This window comes from Monopterus albus, unplaced genomic scaffold (genome assembly GCF_001952655.1).
Source record: "Monopterus albus unplaced genomic scaffold, M_albus_1.0 scaffold363.1, whole genome shotgun sequence".
Taxonomy (NCBI): domain Eukaryota; kingdom Metazoa; phylum Chordata; class Actinopteri; order Synbranchiformes; family Synbranchidae; genus Monopterus; species Monopterus albus.
In genome coordinates, this window is record NW_018128243.1 from 145,556 (window position 1) to 169,317 (window position 23,762).

At 41.4% G+C, this 23,762-nt stretch overlaps 1 protein-coding gene across 3 annotated transcripts in view; it reads right to left on the reverse strand.

Annotated features, from left to right (window-relative positions):
* The window catches only part of hdac5 (histone deacetylase 5), a 56,568-nt gene that overhangs the window by 16,622 nt on the left and 16,184 nt on the right, over positions 1-23,762 (reverse strand). Inside the window, exons 1-14 of one of the 3 annotated variants that reach the window (XM_020585379.1) lie at positions 22,293-23,379; positions 12,540-12,623; positions 9,992-10,227; positions 9,686-9,821; positions 9,462-9,567; positions 7,326-7,459; positions 5,772-5,903; positions 5,505-5,614; positions 4,889-5,005; positions 4,121-4,232; positions 3,830-3,943; positions 3,529-3,722; positions 3,340-3,458; positions 3,024-3,219 (exon numbers count right to left, since the gene is read on the reverse strand). In XM_020585379.1, the coding sequence (XP_020441035.1) occupies positions 3,024-3,219; positions 3,340-3,458; positions 3,529-3,722; positions 3,830-3,943; positions 4,121-4,232; positions 4,889-5,005; positions 5,505-5,614; positions 5,772-5,903; positions 7,326-7,459; positions 9,462-9,567; positions 9,686-9,821; positions 9,992-10,227; positions 12,540-12,623; positions 22,293-22,449 (1,947 nt within the window). In that variant the 5' untranslated portion in view covers positions 22,450-23,379. Of the gene's footprint in view, positions 1-3,023; positions 3,220-3,339; positions 3,459-3,528; positions 3,723-3,829; positions 3,944-4,120; positions 4,233-4,888; positions 5,006-5,504; positions 5,615-5,771; positions 5,904-7,325; positions 7,460-9,461; positions 9,568-9,685; positions 9,831-9,991; positions 10,228-12,539; positions 12,624-22,292; positions 23,380-23,762 lie in introns of those variants that run through there. The other 2 variants (XM_020585377.1, XM_020585380.1) reach the window with 2 other exon arrangements.

A 23,762-nucleotide genomic window follows, 5' to 3' on the forward strand; every position in this document is an offset into this window, starting at 1 on the left:
AGACAAAGGCCAACTGCTGAGTTCCTTATGTCTTCTGTTAAATGTCACACATACACACATTGGAAAGACCGTGGTCAACAACATATATGCCGTTTGTCTACTATGTCTTCTGCTCACAAGACACCTGTGAAAACCATCAAAGGGCAGAAAACACCTGAAGGAATGTAAAGTATTTGTGTACATATTAAGTGACTATCAGATGGCACTTGATTCTGTTTGAAAACATCACTATTATTTAAAACTGCATTCATTATTTTTTGGCATCTTGGTGGCACAGTAACAAACTGTAAACAAAACAGATTTATTATCACCTTGTGAAATTGTTACAGCAAATGTTTGCATGTTAAAGCATCCAGCAGAACTGCAGCAATATTAGCATTTATATCGAGTTGTGCAAGTCCAGTTTTCATTTTCGCTCTCGCTCTCGCTCTGCTCGCGTCTTCACTACCCCACAGGGGAAATATCAAACTCTTTAGTTGTAAAACCAAAACAATTAGCTCAGTGACAGTAAAATGCTGTGCAGGCTTGAAGATAACTTAAAATTTGTGTGTTTATCACTATTAACAAAACCTTTCATATTACACACAAAAATTTTACTGATTGTTTAAATAAAAATTGTGATTAGTGCAGCTTCAAAGTCCAAGTGAAATTAAATTGCCTGATTTTTCTGCTACAGCTAACACATGTGCTCTGCAAATCAAATGTCCCAAGGAAAAAAAAATCAATTGTGTTGGTCTGCAGTCACACAATCAAATCATTTAATTTTAATATGTATTTGCATGAAGCAGTAATCACACTGGTCTAACACTGACTGAAACTGGCACTGGCTCACAGGCAGATGGCACTCTGAGACACAACACAACAAGAGCCACAGATTTTGACTTAAGTTTTCTAGCTAGTGTGTCTAGTGCTGCACCTTGTCATACTGAATGGGTAAAACTAAACACATATGTTTAACGGGGGTTCAAAGATTTCCTCTCATGTTGGCAATTCAGAAAAGCCTAAATTAGTTATTAGGGTTAATACAATGTACATGTGAAACAATCTGACTGTGGAGTCAGCTAATTAAAATGGCAGGTGGTAGAAAAAATGAGATGATGTGAAGTAAACTTTAAGTTATCCACAGACTAATCTTTGAAAAGGGTAATATGCTGTACAGGTAAACAAATCTAATTCTCTTAAGACTGATACACAATGCAGTGCAGCTCAGGATTTCTATGTGTGAAAACAATCACACAAAGGTGAAAAACGCCTGAAGCCATTTCAGGTTTAGTGTATAAAGCCAATCATTAGCAGCGATGAGTCAGATAGGTAATACGTAACCACATCTGTAACACAGCAAAGAAAGTGAGATAAATAACCGCAGGAGGCTGGCTGATGATGCATGTGTGTGACTCATCCCTCTCTAGGATGATGCTGTGTAACCAAAATGCTCTGAGTTTCAGACTTACTTGGAACCTCATCTCTTTTGTCTGACGTACCCCCACGTCAAGGATCAGATGAGCTCAGTTGACCACCCATCACATACTACATGGATTTAGTTTAAATTATTTTAAAGTGGACAAAATACAGTAGCAAATAATGCAACAAAAGCATGTGTTACAAAACAAATTTTCATACAGTTATCAGTTTATGGGTTGGTTTTGTTTGTAGCCACACAACCACCACTTGCAGTGTCAGAAGCTTGATGTTTCAACCATTTGTCTTTTTACTTTTCTTCACTTTTACCTAATTATTTTCAGTGTTGGGCAAGTTACTTGAAAACTGTAATCAATTAGTTATTACACATTATTTTAAAAAGTAATTACATGACTTATTATTCGACAGCAAAAGCAATGTGTTACACTACTTGTTTCTTTCTGTCAGTTCCATCAAAGACGTCTGTAAATGATTCCAACTCCACACCCACATGTTTTTCAATTTAAGTGCACAGACTTTTCAAGCTACATCCTACTGTTCGGAAATGAAGCTGTGACTGCATCTCATTTCTCCAATCTCTTATCAGACCCTCTCTTCTAGGGGTGAGCACAAACTGCTTAAGCTAAACAGCTGCTCCACAGGTGAACTAGATGGGCTCAGTGTTGTACTTCGGGTAGATGTTTTTCATGCTTGAAAAATGGTGGAGTCTCAGCTCCAGATCCCCCTGACACCCCCCAACACACTTTTTTCCTAGTGAGTAGCTGTCCTTTGGCTCATCTTCAAATGCAAAAAAGTCCCATTTCCCTGAACCACTGACACTGGTTAGGCAGGCTCCTCTGCAGGAGTAATTATGTGACACTGTCAGAGGCTCCCTCACATACTATCCTACCCTCATCTCTCAGCCATGGGAGTTTGAACTTCAGACAACTGGCAGCCACGAGAGTGAGCCTTTGCCCTCCTGGAATACACTCACTATAATGACAATACTTCCTGCTGGTGAAAGCATGCCTCTCACAGTCATCCTCCATTCTCTGTTTAGTTTTTTGACTAGTAGCCAACTTGAACCTGCTTGGATGAATGCATCATGAGATAGTCCACCTAGGACAAATATTGGGTCCAGGCAATGCAGCAATGCCGTGTAATATTATTGTTTTGGATATTGCAATCCCTTACACTACTTGTTACTGAAAAAGTAATAACATTACTGTAATACATTATGAATTACTGCCCAACACTGATTATTTGTTCATCCATTACTTTTGGAAGAATAACAACTGCGTTATTTGTGCAACAGTCAAACTGCACAATTCCCTAAAAGACTTCCCAGTTGATATGCTCCTATTTTGGCTTGATCAGAAGCTTTTTCATAAATGTTAAACAAAAGTGAAATGTTCTCATGTCTCTGCTGACCTCCATACATGTTGCTGCTCTCCTCTATGTTTGTTTATGACCAGCCTGCAAGGTTCCAAGACTGAATGATGATGAAAGACAACATACGCATGCGCAGAGGTGGGACATTTTAAAAACACTACATGAAGGGATAGCATGTAGTGTGAACATAGCTTTAGTCTCTACAGAAGGAAGCATTGTGTTCACACACAAACCTGCGTATAGCTTCCCCTCTCCTCCTCACTGCACTCCTTCAGCTGGATGACTTCTTCATCCTCTTCTTCTTCATCCAGCTCACTCTCAGTGCTCTCCCCTTTCACATGCATGCCCCCACGATCATCTTCACCCTTCACGTGCACACCAAGCCGCTCAGAGGGGGAGGTGCTGTCATCAGACCCCTCCTTCTGAAGCCTGATTGGTCAAAGTATTAGGGTAGACTTACAAGCAACATAAAGGCGTTTACATTTACACACATAAATAAAAAATACTCAGTTATTGATACTAACTAATGGGTTATCATAAGTACTGCACCTGTGGGGGCCCGACTCTTCGATGTCCTCCTGCATGTCACTGGTCTCCGTTAGCTCCTCCTCTGTCTCCTCTGGGTGGGTGGGTGGTGGCCTGGGAAGCTCTGCTCCCTTTGATAGCATCTACACACACAAGGCAACATTAATACCTGAATATGTGCACTTGTAAATGTGTGTCTGTGAACACGTGTACCTTGTAGTGTTTCTCCAGGAAGTGCTGGTGTTGCTGCTGAAGCACCAGCTGCTGCAAGGCCTGGGGGGACTGGGGCAAAGGTGCACTCTGGGTCCGAGCCAATGGCCGATGGCGAGGCAGCTTGTTGACTGTCCGCATGCTACTAGATACTCCTCTCTCTGCAGTAACCAGCGGTGACTGGCTGTACATGGGGACTGAGGGGGTCGAGGGTCATAACAGATGTTCAGTAAGTTAGACACTATGGTTGGACACTATCACTAATGTTAGTAGTAGACTTCAGTCGACTTATGTGTGTTTATACCAGCTAGCATTGCAGTCTGTTGTCTGGCCTGCTCCAGTAGCAGTACATGTTGTAATAACGAGGAATGGGCAGAATGAGAGCTGGGCGGCGGGGTCTCCACATCATGCCCCACCCCTGCGAAGAAACATTACTAATTAATTAAAACCTTCAAATAATACAACAAATTTCATAAACTAATCAAAAGAACTAATGCCTTCTGCTTATACTAATGTTTATACATATGCTATATTATACTATTATATAAACGTTAAATATGAAAGCTCCTTAACTGTGAGCTATGTTTAGGTTTACCTGCAGGTAGGGAAGATGTGGAGAGAAACTTTCCTGTTAGAGCTCCACCTCCACGCAGTGATTGGATGGCTTGACGTTCAGTTTCTTGCTGGGTAGACAGCTTCTGGGGGGCCTGTAGAGAGAGGGGGCATTACCATGGTTATTACCCAGTCAAGTATTAGCTAAGTGCTACACAGTCACTTGTGTGGCATTTTTGTATTGGCCTACAGTCTAACTGCAGGCCATGTGACATCCTTGGTCCCAGATTGTAAAGCACAACATAAACGGCTTTAAAACATAGTGTGCTCCTTTTGGTGAGCATGGCCTCACCATGTCGTAGATGTAGAAAAAAATTCTAACATGCTAGACTTTGTGTTGGGATGTCATGAGGTGTCCCAGATGCGACATCGGCTGTTGCTTACTATGACACACTATACGAGATTAAAACGATCGTTTGTTATATCCCACACAGTTTGCCGGTTCCAACATCATATGACCATCAGGTCAGGCTGTTATCGGGCTTAAACCATGTGGTCTGAAGCAGGCATAAGGTGTTTGTACATTTTTCTGTAAACACACAAACATTTATTAAATAATTATTTAATTTAATTATTTAGCTATTTTGTTAGTGCTGCTTTTTTCCTGACCACTGAATATAAATTTTCACAGTCAAATATCTGATTTTTTTTTTTACAATGTCTGATTACATACATACATAATAAATATTCATTGACAGCACTAGCACCATATGTTTCTGTTTAAGTGAATGCGTGTACTGAGTTGACCAACCGTTATGTGTGTGTTGGCGGGGAGGCCCAAGGAAATATTTGGCAGAGAGGGCGAGGTGTAAAGACTCAGAGGACTCAATGTCCCATCAGCCCCCAGTGTCTGATGGAGAGATCTCAGCTGCAGACAGACACACAGGCAGACTGGTTAGTTTAGGTTTTAGGTGTTTTGCTCTACGGATCCTTAGCCATAGTAGAGAGGGTGGTCTAATGATTATGCACTGATGCTGGGTTGGTATGGTAACCATTGTATTAACATTTACTATAAACGCTGACTAACAGTAGCTTTCTCAAATCAAGTCATCCTCTTTCTAGAGTGGCATTCTTTGTGCTTGGCTACTTGTGTGTATATTTAATAACTGTTTAATGTCAATATCAAACACATCTGCTAATAAATAAAACTGTCCACTTTATGCTGACGCACATCACAGAAATGGTGTTCCTACGCAGCAACACAAAAACATGACACTCCAACAAGAACATGTAAACAACACTTCAACAACTTTAATTAGCAATAGACAGGGTTACATTTGTTTCATGCAACCCATGTACTGCATGAGCCTGAATACAATACATTTCAGATAATAAGGGCCTATGTAATTGTGTGTTTGTGTGTATACCTCAGTCTGTATGTTGGGGACTGACCCCGTGTTGCCATTGGCAATAGCTGTATTAGAACTGTTGGGACTGCTGGGACCTGAACCTGGAGCGCTATTACAGAGAGAGGAGACTAGAGAGAGAGAGAGTAAAGAATTAATCTTCACATTAATAAAACATCCAATTTATTGTTGAAGAATTTATTTAAAGCAAGTTGTGTAAATTCCTTTTGATATTAGTACATTCTTGTCATCTCAGTATGTACAGCATATATGTGTGTGCATGTTTACCTGATATCTCTATGGCTCTCTTCTTAAAGGTACTGATAACAGTTCCATCCTTCCTGCGGAGAAGTGGAGAGCTCCGCCTCTCTGCCACCTTCTGCTTCAGCCGTGAACGCACTTTCAGGTTGGGCTCTGAGACTGGGAGAGAGCCAGAGAGACAGGAGGGAAAACTGCTCAGCTTAGAGCAAAAAAAAAAGACCACTAAAAACCCACTCCGCTGTAAGAGTAGTAACAGTAAGAGAGCTTTACTTCTGAGGCCTAGAGTTAGTTTGTGGAGTTAGAGGTTCACTTGAAAAAGTCAGCTACAGTAGCTGCAGCTCATAGACTCATACTTTCAGCCAGAAAACTATATTTGACAGCTAGAAATGAGAAGCAGGTTTAGTGTATCTGTTTGAAATCAAGGAACCCATTAATCATTTCCATTGCAACTTTAAGAAAATTTCTGGAAAATCTACAAAAGAAAATATGAATTACTATTGTACTATTCAGAGTGTTTATTGTTATTACATTGGGAGGTGGGACATACTGAGATACAGTTGAGTCTTTTTATACACTCTGACCATTTTTTAGCTGAATGTGCATTAAATATTACGTTGATGAGAAAAAAACTTCTTTATTTTACTCTTTCTGCCATTTCAAAGTAAGGGGATGCAAACTTTTGCACTCAATTGTTTACAGTCTGTAAAAACCTTTTGCAATACATCAACTTTTTTAGCACTGCTTGTTTAGCAGTGGTTAGTGCCATTGTCTCAGAAGGTTCCAAGTTCGAGCCCGGGCCGACCCGGGACCTTTCTGTGCGGAGTTTGCATGTTCTCTCTGCGCCTGGGTGAGCTCTATCTGGGTACTCTGGCTTCCTCCCACAGTCCAAAGATGAGCAGCTTAGGTTGATTGGTGACTCTAAATTGCCCATAGGAGTGAGTGTGACTGTGTGTGTGGTTGCTTATCTACATGTCAGCCCTGTGACAGACTGGCAACCTGTCTAACCACGCCTCTCGCCCAATGTCGGCTGGGATTGGCTCCAGCGCCCCCATGATCCTATTCAGGAATAAGCGGTATAGATAATGGATCAACTTTTTCCACTCACATATTTTTATGCAAAAGTTGGAAGTGTGCAGAAAAACAAGCGGGTGGAAATCTATTTACAATTTCAAAAATTACCTGCATTTTGATTATTACTGTAAACCGCATATTTGGCACATGAGAACAGAAAGCTTGTCAGACAAAACAATAGCAGTGGAGGCTCCTGTACAGGACCAGTTCCATTCCCTCACCTCTGAGCTCAAATAGACACATTCAGAAAAAATAATTTCACATGGTGTCAGATATGTCTGAAACTGTATATGTATGTGTGAGAGAGATATCTCTAGGTTTGGACTACTTCTTCACTGGTGAGTCAAACTGAGTCATCAAAGCAGGCACACACATTCACACATATACATATAAACACTCCACCTCCACATAGTCAGTTGTCAAGCTACTTTTACAGTACATGGAAAGTGATAAATCACACAGACACACACCCTCCCTCTGTCTGTCTCTGCCTCAGTCTGTGTCTCCTACCTGTCTTGCGGAGTGGGAAGTCATCTTTGCCCTCATAATTCCCCAGTAGTGGGGGCAGTTTATAGGAGGGAGGAGTTCCTGGGGTGTTACTCTGCGGGGGAGAGCTCTGCTCCAGGGAGGTGTGCTGGGCTCCCCTACAGACACACACACACAAACACAAGGAGAAAGCCAAATACAGCCAGTTTCACAATATTTAGTGCTGAAGTTCTGCATTAAAAGTCATTTTCTGTCACTCTGCTTAGTGGACCTCTGCCACGTTTAGTGACTGTCTACAGTTTCTAGAAAGCTTTTCCTGTTATTTTTTTGTTTCTGTGGAAATATTTTCTCTGTGGTTCTTATTTAAATCAATGAGTATTACTGATGAACAGTGTTGAAAAGTGGGTTTAGAAAAAAGGCCTCTCAAGAACTGACACCAAAACCCGACTTCTGTTTTGTTGTTTTAGATCAAGGACACTTTTACAGCTGCTGTTGGGACTGCTGGGAAGCACATGGCATCATGTCATCTGTAGCCCTTTTCAGATATGCAGTACTTCTTATTCATCTATCTGTTCAAGTCATTTAGACAGAGGTGTCTGATATGAAAATATATGTTAGTGAGACCTAACAGGATTTCAGATTTTTTTTTAATATGAAGCATGAAAGAAAGAGGTGACACTGCTGGACAACAGCAGTGAGTGTGAAAGTGAAAATAATACAAATGGAGAAGAGTATTTTCTGTTTTCTCCCAGGCTGCAGCCTGACTTGCTACAGACACCAGGTTAAATGTAACCAAAAAGCCCAGAGTTACACCAAGAGTCTGATCATAACAAATATCAGTAATAAGTCTGTAACAGAAAAACAAACTTGGGGATTTGTGTGATTTAAACAGCGGTCTGGGGCGATTATGCTTCACTAAACGCACCGGAGGAAAAGAAAAGATAATCTTGAAGTGTAAGAAACATGGGAGGTCTGGGGGTGAGGCATGTCTTACACGCGAGTGTCGGAGTCAGTGTGAATAGACACATTTGACACAATGGAATTGTGAACTGTTGTATGAGGATGCGCGCAAAAAAATGCATCTAGCTCAGTGACAATTAGCCTTTTTTTTGCCAGCAAAACCACGTGGGAAGCCTCAGATGAAGCTGAATGCTCACCGTCAGGACAAGAGAAGCCATGAGCACCACCTATTCTCTCTTTGACATTTCATAAATATCTTTTATTTCAGTGATTTCTGTTATGTATGCTACATATTCTTCTGTAGCTTTTACATTTTGTAGAGTCAAAGACAATTTTCCACTCTGGTAGGCAATGCTGTATTGTATTCTTCTCTATTCTGCTCTTTCTGTCCTAGCCTTAATGACCATTCATATAGACAATAGAGCTTAAATCTACATTAAAAATTATACATTTACGAAAAAATGCTCCCATAATAATGTCAAGGAACCTCACCTGGGAATGAGTCAATATGCACTGCTACAGAGATATTAGCAGGCATTCAGTCTAATTCGGTAAAAACACAACTGCCAATTCAAGGGGCTGTGTTGGTCAGGAGGCTGATGGGATGCCAGGGGAGTGTTGTAGGCGTGTTATGTTATGGCTGCATTGTGACAAGTCGATGTGAGTGGCTTCACTGAAGTTTTCAGCCCAGGAGTTTCCATTTTGTTTTGTTAGCCATGCTGCTAATGTAGCCTACTCTACCTTAGCACCAATTCTACCACCAGTGTGACAGCACTGATAGATAAGAAACACAGTTTATCATCCAGTAGTAAGTGAAATGCATAGCGTGTCATTATGGTGTGTTAACTGTGGCCCAAATTTGACAGTGAATAGCAGTGAATGCTCACGCTAACAAGGTAAACAAAAGAGTCTCCTTCCCGCCCATGTCCTAATCGTCCCCTGTTTGTGATTAGCCAATGCAACACCTTTGCCCCATGATGTCACCATCCAATGTAAGTTGAACCAGACCCAACTTTTTCACTGGACTAGGTTGTGTCATTTAGCCAGAACCCCCTGCGGTGCTGGTGCTGGCTGCAGTGAATGCAATCTCCAGTAAAAATTAATCGGGGAGAGATGAGTTTTTTTAACACCTTTGAAACTCAGTCTGAACGTGGCCTTACTGATCTCTTTAGGGACAAGTTGTGCTCTCACTATCCTCACCAGCACTTTGGGGAGAAGGAATGGTTCAGTCCTCCGGGACCAGGCTCTTTCTTACTGAGAAGGAACTCCTGCAGCTTCAGCTTCACCTCTGTACTGGCAATGGCACCTTCCAAAACACACACACACACACAACCAGTAATCAGGACACACTACACTGGCGTGCAGACATAAAGCAAACATGTGTACAGCATGGAAGAGATAGCTGTAGCAACAGTGTAACCTACTCTCTTTGCCTTTCTCTTTGTTCCTCAGCAGCAGCAGTTGTTGCTCTAGCCTCTGTTTCTCCTGCTCTTCATGTCTTTGTTGCTCCAGTTTCCTCTTCTGTTCCAGCTCCTGCTGCCGCTTTGCTGCCAGCAGTTCCTGTTGTTGCTTACCCACACACGCACATACACACACACACACACACACATATATATACCCATAGGCATTTTACTGAATGGCTCGTCTTCAAGAGATGAAAGTCAGTACTGACGTTTACTCTCCATGTAGGTTCTGACACTCACTAAATGAGTGACTACTTGACTACCTACCTTCAGGTGTTCCTGCAGCTGGACTTCATGTTGTCTTGTTAGCACTTCATGTTTTTTCTGGAATTCTGCAAACAGCAGTTGTTTCTGGAGTTCCTGCTGCTGTTTCAGTAGCACCAGTTCATGCTGGAGCTGCTGCTCTCTCAGGGCTGTGTCCACCACTGCTGCACCCCCAGACAGAGACCCCACCCTGGGCTCTGTCCGCAGGTCCACTGGACCTCCTCCTCCTGGGCCTTCTCCTGGAAAAGCAGCGAGGACAAGAGGTCAACTTGACTCATCCTGACCACACTGCAGATTTTCTTGCTCCATTTGTCGCTTTTATTCTGTCTGCTGTCTTGCTTTTACCTTTGTTTTACCTTTCAAGTTTTGATTTTTGTTAATTCATTTTCTTTTTCTGCATCATGTTTCAAGTTCTACTACATCTTTCTTCTCTACCAGCAAAGATGGTCTCCTTCACATCCAGCAAACCCATTTCCACTGCAAACCTTCTGCTCACTGCTATGATGACTGAACATAAACTTTGCAATTGCACTGTCATTAGGGATTGGTACCGAAATCTATACAATCGGTATCTACCACACTGAATCACAATGCAGATTTCAGTGCCTCATTTCGGTCCCACTTAAATGCCTGTTGATTTAAATATTTGCCCTCTGATGCTGTGAAACGGATGACACAGGCAACAGAACCATCACTGCATGTTAACGTGCTAATGCCATCATTACATTTATGCTAGGTTCCATTTACCTTGGAGCACAGAAGTTGGAGCTGGGAATGAACGGTAATGTTTTTTTTTAATGTCATCAACCTTTGTTTTATGTAGGGTATAAATTTCACAACAGTCATGGGGCCATGGCCCTCATCGCCCTGGCATCTGGCTGTGATGCCCTGCATATGTAATTAAGAGAAATTGGATGTCCTTTCCTCTGTTTTTTCCTCAATACATCCATGATTCTTCTGACCTGTGACCTTAGGAAACATCAGCAGAAACCAACAAGAGTTTAGCCTGCCTTTGAGTCTAAATGTGCACAGTTAATACTATCTCTGCATATTTCCCATTAACCATTCTACAAACCTCTGGACAAACTAGAGTACAGTTTGTAACTTTACTGCTCAGGCTGTATACATAAGCTACATACACATACATATCATGTCATTTGTCTCAGCCTTAGCGCCCAGTCAAGTGGCCATTGTTCCCTCTGAAAAAGTATGAAATTGAAGGCCAAATGTCCTTGTCCTTCAAATTATGAAATTTATGGCCTGGTTTTATGCATCTTTTTTAGGCACCGGCACCATTTTAAAAGTATTATTTTAGCACTAGTATCAGCAAAAACCCAATACATTTACTGACAATGAACTATAAATCAAAACCTACGCCTATGCTATAGGTATCTACAGCAGGGTTTCCATTAAAGCTTGATTTATGGTTCTGTGTTGAATCCATGTAGAGCCCACACATAGGCTCCACAAGTGACCTATACTGTTGTGAGCATTTATACGTTGTCACGTTGGGAGGTAAAACTAATAGATGCTGAACAGCAGGTACCTTTACTGAAATTAGTGCAATGCAGATAAAAGAGAAGATGTCAGAGGAGATGGTCTGTATGACCATTGAGCCAACTAACACAGAATGAGGAGTATTTTCTGTGCTTGTCTGGCTACTAAGAGCCATGAACGAGGAAATGTGATGCAACCAATCACAGTTGTTGCGGTCTGTGTCGCCGTGACATGCAGTTACATTTTTGGAGAGGTTCATGTCAGGCTACGGCATAGGACACAGGGTAGGGTAGGAGGCTACACATCACCCATGCCGTATCTATGATGTAAATGCAAAGCAGAACTATAAATCAAGCTTTACTGTCTGTATCAAGCATAAATTCGGTTCAATTTTACACTGACCTCCTAGAATATTGTTGGACTCGACTGTCAATTTAAAAAAACTGGCAAAATGGTCAGAATATATGCACCAGAACCAGAGTAACGGCCTTTTTTTACTCTATGCATTCTACTTCTTTTCTGAAACCCAGAACCTACATTACCCACAATGCAACCTGACCACTGGCAGTTCGCTCACTGGTGGTGTTATACTAGTAGCAGCTAATGTAGTCTGGAGTCACTAGCCTCCAGCATAGACGAGGAACAGATATCTGACCATATCACTGCTCTCTAATTCCACATGCCCACATTTTTTTTTACTTTTCAAACTTGTAGTTTTCAGACCCAACCAACACAGAGTCAAGTGGCATCACCTGATGACATATATAAAAACTCATGTAGCTCCCTCTGGAGCCACAAAATACTTTATACAACCTTATCTGTGATGAGACTATGATGTGTAAAATCAGTGGAGTTCCCCTTTAAGACTCTGGTACCTCCTAAAGGACCCCTGTATGTGGCATAGAATGGAGGTGGAGATTTTTGAATGGTGTTATGCATTCCGTGAAACTCCAGTGATCCACTTTTAGGAACCATTCAACCTATTAAACTGAACCCCTTTTGGAGACATACAACCCACCCCTCAAGCAGTCCTAGAAGACTCCCTATTCACTACCTTCTCCGCCTCCTCCTCTGTGCTCGCTTGCTGTTCCTATGGGGCTCTGCATACCCGATGGGAGGCTGCTCTTCACCTCCACTACTGCAGGACAGAGAAACAGAGAGAGAGAATTGATTAGTCTGGAAAATATCGTCAAGGACACCTTAGACTATTACATCATTCACTGTATACATAGACACAGACAGAGGCAGTTCCTGTTTCATTCAAATGAGCTGTGATAGTGTTGTAGGAAAGTGAGGAACATAGCGTCCTGCTGCCTAAAAATAGACACAAGCCTAGCATTAGCCTAGCACTGGATAGCACTGCCTTAGAATTACCCTCATGTTACCTTGGCATTAGCCTAGCCTATATTCAGCATAGCTAGGCTAAAGGACACTACAGAATGCTAACATGTCATACATATTAATAAATTCAAATTATCAGAGAAACCTGCTTTTATTTATAGCAGTATGGAGGATACAGAAAAAAACTAACAAAGGAGCATGTAAAGAAAGAAAGAATCCAGTGCTCTCTTGCTTTACAGAAATTAGTGTTAAGGAAATGTTAAAATTCTGTCACTCCCCTCAATCAGTGAAAAGTGTGCTGTAATGTACCTTGGACTGATCCAGATTTGTGGTAGCCACTTGGGCTAATCAGTATGACAGATTAATATTGATTTCCTGCTTCCAGCCCCAGAGTGGACTTAGGTGATATTTCACTGGGTGACATGAAAGATATGGGACCTCACCAGGGAAAAAATTAATCATCTTTTCAAGTCTGTAAATAGAGTGAAAGTTTCAGTCTTCTAAGTGTAGAAACTGGCACTGTGTAGTCACCTGGACTGGCTTGTGTTCATAAGTGCATTACTAAGACTGAGTGTAAAGTCCTTCTGAAGTTCTCAGTAACTACTGTAGTTTTAAACAAGTTATTTGCTTAACTAGGCTGCACCACTAACAATATCAGCAGCACTGTCCAATCAAGAGAAAACAACTACAAGACTGAAAGAGTTTAGCAGAGGAGCCCTAAAGATACATCTTTTGTAAATGTAAGTAAGTGTTTCAAATGAAATAATATTAGAAATTGAGTGGTAAAATACGCAGTTATACATAAGTTATATGCTTCATGGACATCATCATTTATTTGCTGTCTGTTTTTCATGGCACACGGTGTTTTGTCATCTTAAAGTGATCACTTTTTTTGCACTGTATTTTGACTTCATTTTTCAAATTTCTGGGAGTCCCACTCATCCTTTTTATTGCATATAAATTGAAAATGTGCATAACAAAAACAGGTGGATGGAAACCCATTATCTCTATGTGGTCATTTAGGATTTTCCAGTATCCATGTTTAAGCTACAGTGCTAAGACTCAGCAGCACTTAGATCGGAAGCTCCCAATGAGCTTAGCTGCTCCAATCAGCTTACACTGATCACTGTGTGTGTGACAGTGAGTAAATGAATGAGTGAGAGATTTTACATAATGTCATCTGGACTATTTATTTAGGTTGGCTCTTGGGAGCACAGAGAGTCAAGTCAAGAGTCAACAGGTTAGCAAGAGAGAGAGGGAATATATAGCAGGGTTATCAACATCAGCACCTACAGTATCAATGTGCCCATGTGCAGGGCAGTGACCCTGACCCACAACTGACCTGTGGCAACAATGGCCAAAGCTAACTCCTGCTATTGGATCAGGCTACTAACAGAAGATGCCACTTACTGAAACATAATTCCTGTCGGCTGGCCAAGGAGGAAATTCAATTAGGCCTTACCTACTGAGTAGTCTGATCTTTGACCATTCTAAATGAAAGTGTTCTGATTGGTCACCTCCCATTCTTTGGCACATATGTTTTGCTTTTGTGTCTCAAGGGGGTTCTAAGCTTATCAAACGCCGACATCCACAGTAAGGCCAAGCTTATTAGCCTTGTCCTGGAGGATTGGAACTAGTTAGAGAAAGAAAGATATCATCATTTCTAATCCTTTCCTTTACCTCTGACTGTGACATAAGGAACATGTATAGTATCCATTCAAATTCATTGTTGTAGCTTGTAGCATGGTGCAAGTTTAGATTTTATTCCTGACAAAATCTTGTGGGATGAAACGATTTTTCCCCCCCCCACACACACACACACACACGCGTGCAAGCAGACACATTCACAAATAAGCAGTCCAGTTTCCAATTTTCTGGTTTGTGACCGTTAAGTTAGCTCAGTCACTGTGGTTGGTGCAAGAAAAGTTAGTAAAAACCAAAAACTGAGAGCCAGGGCTAAACAAGGCTATGTATCTGCACGTATGTGTGCAGCCACTAACATCTAAATTACCTAAACAAATATTCTGGCGTTGCACTGTGACGCACGTGTCTCCCCTTCCACTATGACACACAGTGTCCCTGTGTGTGTGTGTGTGTGTGTGTGTGTGTGTGTGTGTGTGTGTGTGTGTGTGTGTGTGTGTGTGAGTGAGAGACTGGTCTATGAGTGTGTGTACAACAGTCTGTTTGGCAAGAGAACAGCATTCCACAGCAGCTAGCGTCTGACGTCAAACTGAAGACATTTATAGTCTGGTAAACACACACACTCACACTAACGTACAGTTTGACAAAGAGGCGGGGCTGAAGAAACCTTTCCATCAGTCATATCAGTCCCTGACTGCAGCTCTCTGCAGTTACAAACAGTAATTCATACAAAAGAAGGAATGCAACACAAAGAATGAGAAGCTGACTGTGCATCCAGTTTGTCCAGTCAGTGAATCCTGGTAGAATTGAACACACACTGGTAATGACACCTTTGTGCTAATATGACTCTGTACACACCACACTAACACAACACAAGACTTAAATCACAAAGAGAAGCTTTTCACATAACTAGCTAGAGGTATCTTTTTAGAGATTATGAGTCAGGTCTAAGTGGACTTCCGATGACACTCTATAAAGCATTCATCACGAAAATGATCCTTTTAAAGGGCTGCAATAAGTGCCCCTATTTCCAATACATCTACCAATCCAAGTCTCCATTAACTGATTAATTAGTTGGAATAAAATGTCAGAAAATATTTTTTTAAAGATCTCTCATAATTTATTCAAGCCAAAGGTGATGTCATTAAATTGCTTGTCCGAGCAGTACTCCAAAATCAAAAAATATTCAGCCCATTACCACATAAAACAAAGAAAAGCAGCTATCACCCTAATTGGAACAGGAACATTTTGAACAAGACTAAGAAGAGTCTACAGCCATAATAGCAGTTCTGTGAGGATGTAATTTGGCACACATACCTTGAACTACATGCTAACAAGCTAATGTTTTAGCAGGTTATGTTTACCATCTTAGTTTATCAAAACAGAATGCTACAGCTGAAGTTGAAAGTAATTACATTAGTTTTTTGGGTTTATCTCGCATAATATGCACTGGACAAATTTTGACCATATGTTGGCACTAGATGAAAAGTCAGTGGATTACCAAAGTTATTACAACTCATCCCGAGAAGTAGGGATGCACCAGACTAAGAACGAGTACTTACATTTGAGCACTTGCCGTAACTGCCGAGTACTTAATGATGCAGTGTTTCTACTATAAAAAACTACAATTACCATTTTAGGGGGCGGCTGTGGCTCAGGAGGTAGAGCGGGTCGTTTCCTAACCGGAGGATTAGCGGTTCGATTCCCGGCTTGTCCAGTCAACATGTCGAGGTGTCCTTGAGCAAGACACTGAACCCCCAGTTGCTCCCGGTGATGTCACCGGTGTGTGAATGCGTGAGCGCTTGGGAGTGCGAATGGGTGAATGGCCGAATAATGTGAAAGCGCTTTGAGTGTGCTGTAAAAGCATAGAAAGGCGCTATACAAGTATAAGACCATTTACCATAAAAGTGCAATGACTTTAGAGACAGTTTTTAATTTCATTACTTTCTGATAGTGATTAAATAGAATATCCTATGCAAACTACCTGAAAACTGTGAAAACAAACACAGCACTGCCACCAATCCTATTGAATAATATGTAACTGACTGAATTTCTGTAGCCTGCTACACAACTTACTGTAACACAGTGGAGCTTAAACTTTTAGGACTGCGACCCTGTGTTAGGATGTAATGATTTCACAACCCCCCAAATCAGAACATCACAATTTATGAGTGCATGTTGTCACAGTCAGATAATTAAATGTTTAATTTAATGAGGTTGCATGCTTTTAGGTTAAACTGGTGAATGTGTGTGGCTTCAATCTGTTCTCTCTGCTAGACACGTCCCTGCTCTGCTGCAGAGGAGCTAGCTGCTGGTCTCAGCCTCCAAGTCCACAAGGATTCCACCCTTCTTCATTCACAGAGACCCCACAGTTAACTACTTAAAGTTAGTTTCTGCTGTCTTCCCATTCACAACAGTTCATTACAATCAGCAGAATGAACACCATGGTGGTTTTAGCAGAATGAACGTGACCAGTCAGCTTGACCACGGGGAGAATGAAGACGTCACATTTCTGCAAGTTTGTTGCTGTGTTCTGTTTCAAACAGGTGTTTGAATAACTACTCTCACCATTACTGTTGGTTTTGATGCACATATAGATTGTTGAAGTCTGTGTAAGATGCAACCTCATGCCTGCCTGTCTGTGTGAAATGGGAAGGGAGGGGAGCTCACTCACACAAACACTTGTACTTCTATCTTTGTGAGGACACTCATTGACATAATGCATTCCCTAGCCCCTTACCCTAACACTAACACCTAACCCTCTCCCTAACCTGAATCCTCAAAAAAAGCTGTTTCACAAAGTGAGGACCAGCCAAAATGTCCTCACACTGTAGCAAAAAAAAAAAAAAAAAAAACTTTTCTGGTCCTCACTATGTAGCAAGTAAACTAGGGTTTTATCGGTTCTAAAACCAATCCCGAAACTGTGTTACAAACACCCATGGTCTTGTGTCGGGGTTCTGGCAGATGGAACTACAGCAATAAAATTATCATAGAACCTGTAATTGAATTGGGTGAATTAGATTATATCATTAAAATGATAAAAAATCTAATTTATGTGCAGGTATTTCCTTCATGTTTGTACAAATCATAATACTTAATTTAACCTCTGCTTACTAAATGATCCTTGTTAAAGTGTGTTCTTCTCTTTAATGTTTAACACTGCTGGTGATTTTATAAAACCAAGAACATTTTTCCAAGATTTTTCTTATTAACCATCCAATACAAAAGCTAAGTCTGAATGAAACCGTGGCCCAAAAACCAAGGCCTGATCCAAACCATGGATTTAACGAACTGTTACACCACTAAAGCTGACACTGGGCGAGAGGCGAGGTACACCGCGGACAGGTGACCAGTCTATCACAGGCCTGACACAGAGAGAAAGCCAACTATTCACATTCACACCTACAGGCAATTTAGAGTCACCAGTCAACGTAACCTGCATGTTTTTGGACTGTGGGAGTAATCTTGAGGACCCAGAAAGAACCCATCCAGGCTCAGGGAGAATATCCAAATTCCAAACAGAAAGGTCCAAGTCGCCAGCCAGGTTTGAACCCAAAAAAACAAAAACAGTGCACCACTGTGCCTCTCTTCTTCATTTTTTAAAAAATATTTAACAACATACTCCCCAACCCTAATGCTGTCTATAATCCATTAGTTGCTATATAGCTTTCATATTGCTCTAGCCAATGAACTAGACTGAACTGGGAGATGCTCTTACCATTAGACAAGGCTAAAAATGATGTTTTACTCATGTCTGGTAAAGATACTACATAGCTCATAGAAGCTGATTTACTCATCAAAGATAAAATATAGTCTAAAGTCCTACTTTGCCTCTTCTTAAAACAATCACGATCGCAAAAAAAGAAGGTCCAGAACAGCTCAACAATAAATGAAGCTGTAGAAGATATGACTGTAACACATAATGCTTGAACCTTTTCTATTTTTTAAAACATATTTATTGAACTTTTTTGCACCATTAGAATGCACAACTTGCATATTCATTACTAACTCTAACCCTAAACCAACCCACCAACTGGAATTTCCATCTACCTTTGACAGAAATGCTATGTGTGCTTTCTCTAAAACTATAATCAAAAATCAACGATGCCACACTAAGTACTCGCCATGATTTGTTGCTTCTAATAAAGTGCCATAGGGATGACATATTTTTGCAGGCCAACCCGGAAGTTAGCATCACCCTGCTTCCTTCAATAAAAAGCCACGGGGAATTTTCCATAGGCTTTTGGATTATTGCAGAAAATAAGTTACAAACAAAAGTTTATGACACTTATATGTTTTGTTCAGCAAAAACAATCTTCACAAGTGAACACCACTTTTATGATTTTGAAGCCCCTAAACAAACTACACCACGTCCCATGACTTTTCTCTGTCTCCCTCTTTCTCTGTTGGTGGCTCGTTCACATTGCTGCTACTGCTGCTGCTGGGAGGTATTTCTGGAAACTAATATTCCTCTTTTCTCTTCTCTCACTCCCTGTCTTGTTCGTTCCGCATTGCTAAAAGAAAATAGGCATGATGACGTCAGCCCTGCAAAACACTCTAGCCAGGAGGGGACAGAGAAGGAGAAAGAAAAGACAGAGAAAGACAGGGAGGAGGTAAAAATAGTATAATGGCTGTGTACTTTAAACAAATTAGAAGCTTAGAGAGAGAGAGAGAAGTCACATGTTTAGTGTTGCTGTGGAGACTGAGGGGTGGGTCAGGAGTATTATGGGCTGGTAGGCTGTAGGTCATCCACCACGGATGTTGTCTGTTTGTTGTACCAGGGTTACTGTCTTTGATAACATCTGGTTCAGTCAGTTACACAGTATGTCTGCATATTTTTAAAGGTGCACTGATCAATACTTTTATTTTAACCCTGGGTCAAATGGCTATGTGTAATGTGAATGGATCGCTCATAGTGATGAGCTCAGAAATTATTATCACCCAGCCCTGCAGTGAATAGTTTTGTTCAGATTAGTTCACACACTGGTATGTACTGTAGTTTGGCCATTACCTTTATTTATAGGCAACTGTATGCTAACACACATCAGTGTCATACACAGCACATGACCAGTTTGATCAATATTGTGTAAAAAAGCAAACTAAAGGTTGATGAAAGAAATCACAAGCTACAGCAGAGGATGCATCACCACTATAACACCAATATACAATTGTTATACTCAAGTCTCTGTGAGCTTGTGAAGTCTGAACACACACACACACTGACCTGGGTTCCCCAGTGAGCCAATACTATATCTGTGCAACGAAGATCAGAGCTAGTGTGCGTCCTGCTTGTACCAACTAACTAACCAACATTCTTGCATCAAACCACGCTCTGTTCACCTCACTTTGGCAGCCACTTTGTTCCACAGACTTTACTATACCTAAATAATAGGAATTATTGGTATTGAGCAGCCATGTATCATACTGAAAACAACGATTTTCTCTGCTCACACACTAGGCGCCAAGCATAAATGGGAGTTGGTCGAACATGACACTTAATGGCCAAGGATTGTAAAGCTCCAGAGTAGGGTGTGGGATATATAGACTACCGGCTATGATAATATTAATTAGATCATGCGCCGATCGAGCAGCTGGAAATCAGAATTGGCAGGTTTTTAGCTTGATCTGCCACGATCGGTGCCCGGCCGATCACTCTGAGATATCCAATTCTGTGCCAGTCATATTTACACACATGATGGTTCATGTAACACACACTGGCACAGTCAGAAAATGTTGCATGTGCAGCACACAGCATCTGTCATGCACATCGTGTGAGTGTCATGCTCATGACTATACCGGGCGCGTTCAGTCGTGCATTGGAAGCATTTGGTGTACAAAAAGCGCCCAGAGGAGCCTATAGAAACACCTGGGGGAAGGGAAAACTATGGTCAAATAGTACACAAGGAGGGAAATACTAGCTACACTTGAAATGCGTACATATGTACACTGTATCTGACTCATGGTAAAACACCAAATAAAAATTACACACACTTTAAAATGAACTGCATATTCAGTGGGACTGATGTAACAGATAGTTTATCTGCTTCTATTAGGCTACCTGTTGCACCTGTTTACATTTGGATAACTACAAATACTGCACTCTGTGTCGGCAATAGCCACAGCTGGGTTCATGTTTTTTGGCTGCCTGCCTGAACACCCCATTCCTGTGAACGCGATATGTCAGGAACACCTTGGGGAATTTATTCAAATTTAGCACAAGTGTCCACATGGACTCAAGGATGAACTGGTTAAATTTTGGTGGTCAAAGGTTAAGATCACTGTGACCTTGCATTAATCCCCTTCTTGTGAACGTGATATGTCAGAAACACCTGTGAGGCACCTTGAAGCATGTTTGCCCTTTTCTCATGAAAAAAGTGAAGTGAAGACAGCAGGTTTCATGGACCTACTTTGCTTTAAAACTGAGGAAATCAGAAAGTAAAGTGATACCATGGAATCAATTAGTAATGGGCTACAACTTCAGCCCTGTTATTTCAACCTATATTTGTTAAGATTTTGGAAAATTAGCACCATTAAATGTATGTCCAATTAGCTATTAGCAAGTCATGTTTGCACTGTACCCATGGATGCATAAACAACTATCACTGAATGACTTTGATACTTAAGAAAACCAAAAATGATGATTCTCAGTCAAATTATGGAGCATCTCATTTACTGTGATTTGTAAGCAAATATTTGGACATTTATTTGTGATGAACATCTGCAATAATGATATAATAGCTTAGGTAGTTATCTCCAACCTTAGTTGCCTCTACTGCTGCAATTGCTAACCATGTTGATAAGCAAAAACAGGCCAAATCAGCAGGACAAACTAAAATAAGCCCTTTTATACTGCCCATTTAAGGTGGGATTATTGCGCCAATCTTCTGCCACACTGATCTGTGTAAAAGCCTAGCATGGGATGCTGTATTTATTCATCCACGAGAGGTAAGCTAGTAAAACTAGCATAACCATTTCTCCTCAGCGTGTGTGTAAAAGGAGTGAGGCAGCTTGGGGGTTGTGGGTGGAAGAGTGTAAAGTTTTGATGAAGTGCTGTTTCTGTACCGCACCACCGGGGTTTCTTGCTTGCAAGAAACATAACCTATAGCCATAATCATGAACATGTTGCCCACTGTGCACAAGAACTTTGAGTCTGAATCATGTCGTAAATGTGCAGGACAAGCAAAGCATATACCTGCTCTGGTCATCTGCCATTTGAAAGCAAAAATGTTATTGGCAGGGTTTCTACTTCTCATATATGTATGAGTATGTTTTGCATGCATGGTTATATGTCACAACAGACATCACATTAAATGTCACACCTCTAATACTGGCACACTGATATCTGTGTAAGAAGAACAGGGGTGGTATTATGCTGGCTTTTTTTAGTTCAGTGTAAAGCTGCAACAGAAAAGGGCCAGCGTAACGCCAACATAGCCGAACCTCTGTCTAGAAGAAACTAATCACTACCTTCCTGTTGTTTTTAAAACACCGGCATGCACCTGCTCCTTCTAACTCAAAGAATCTGTGCATCAACCCCTCTTGGGAGGCGTACAGTTTGAAAACCTCTGACCTAAACCTCCTGTCCATCCTTCTATCCTGTTCTATCAACACCACCCCTGAGCTCCCACACATACATTCTTCCTTTGGAACCTATAACCATTCACTGGAACTTAACATAATCATGACCACTAACAGCTTTTGTGATACACCAAAAGATAATTAAAAAAAAAACCTGCAGCAAAAACCTTCCCACAAAAATGCAAAGTTATTAGCAGACCTTATAAATACCACACAGCCCACCTCCCCTTTCCCTGCTATGACTCACCAGTGGTGGGCATGGCAGCACTGGAGCCCCTGTTGCCACTCAGGAGCTCCAGAGGCTGGTGGTGGCTGTCTGTGCTGGCAGAGGAAAAACAGGACTCAGTCTCATAGATGGTCTGTAACATGGTGCACAATCCTGACACCGTGGGGTGCAACAGCATGCCAAGACAAGAGGAAGTGTTCTATTTTGTCATGAAAGCACCAGTCAGTTCCCTTTCCGAAATACCAGCATGGCTTAGTTTAGCATTCAAGTTGTCAAGTGCAGGGGGAAACAAACACTGAAATGTGCTTTCAAAAACTAGTAACAGGTTACACTGAAAACTTCCAAATTACCAATTGTTTTCCGTGTTTTTATTGTAAAACAATCTTTAAACTCACTGAAAAAATTACCGTGAATTCCATCAAAAAATTCAAGAAAGAACTCCTCTGTGCCTTTATTGCATAATCCAGCAAAGACAGCCTAGTCAGGCTCCGGTTTGCAGTTTGACTTGGAGCTTCTGGCTGTTCCGTTTGTGATGTAATGACCAGTCACTTACACTTAGGACAAAATCTTCTTTTCTAATGTTTTTGCATTTATAGAAATACTCCACTTCTGCCACTCTTCAAAATCAGAAGGTCAAATTTAGGAAATACAGGTTATCCAAAGAGCACCAGGCTGGAAAATGACCTGAAATATGCTTTTCTGGTCAGTCTACAACACCTGGAGTCCTGATCCATGCAGAACACTCCACTGGTTCCTGAGATAATGACAGTGGCTGGTATTTTTTGGGATGTACCAGTCATGTAGATGGAAGAACAAAGTTTGTCTCCTCTGGTGTACTAAAGCGTCTTAGAGTCTTTGCCACCAAACCGCCAACCATGCAAAACCAAGACCACAAAGAAACCAAAGAAATCTGGTTGCTTGCCAGCAAAACTGTACATTTCCATAAGCTGAGAAGTGATGGAAGGAATCAGTTCGAGAGCGAAGCTGCTGCAGCCCCTTTACTGATTCTCACAGCTAACAACACAACAAAAATACAGAGATGAAGAGAAGCCGAATTCCTCTGCTCTGATGCATCAAAGGATCCTTTTGCTGTTCTCCTCCTGGACGACGAAAGGGAGAGAAGAGGAGGAGGAGGAGGAGGAGGAGGAGGAGGAGGAGGAGGAGGAAGAAGAGGAGGAGAGGCAAGGACGTAAATAGCTTTGGGAGAGCGCTCCCCGAGGTTCCATGCTTCCAAAATTAGAACCAAGTGCTGAGAGAACGACAGAGAGAGGGAAATGGAAGCAAGAAGAGAGAGGGAGAGAGCTGTATAACAAAAAAATGAGGAAATGTGAGGAGAGGCAGGCTGGGCTGGAGAAGATGAGCAGCGAGTTAGAATCCTCCCAAAAATATGAGCAGCTCTTATTCCTCGCTTAAAAACACAGGAGACCAAAAACAGCTGCTGCTCAGATGGCTAATATTCACTAAGTCATTGGCATGTTTGTGTGTGCGCAG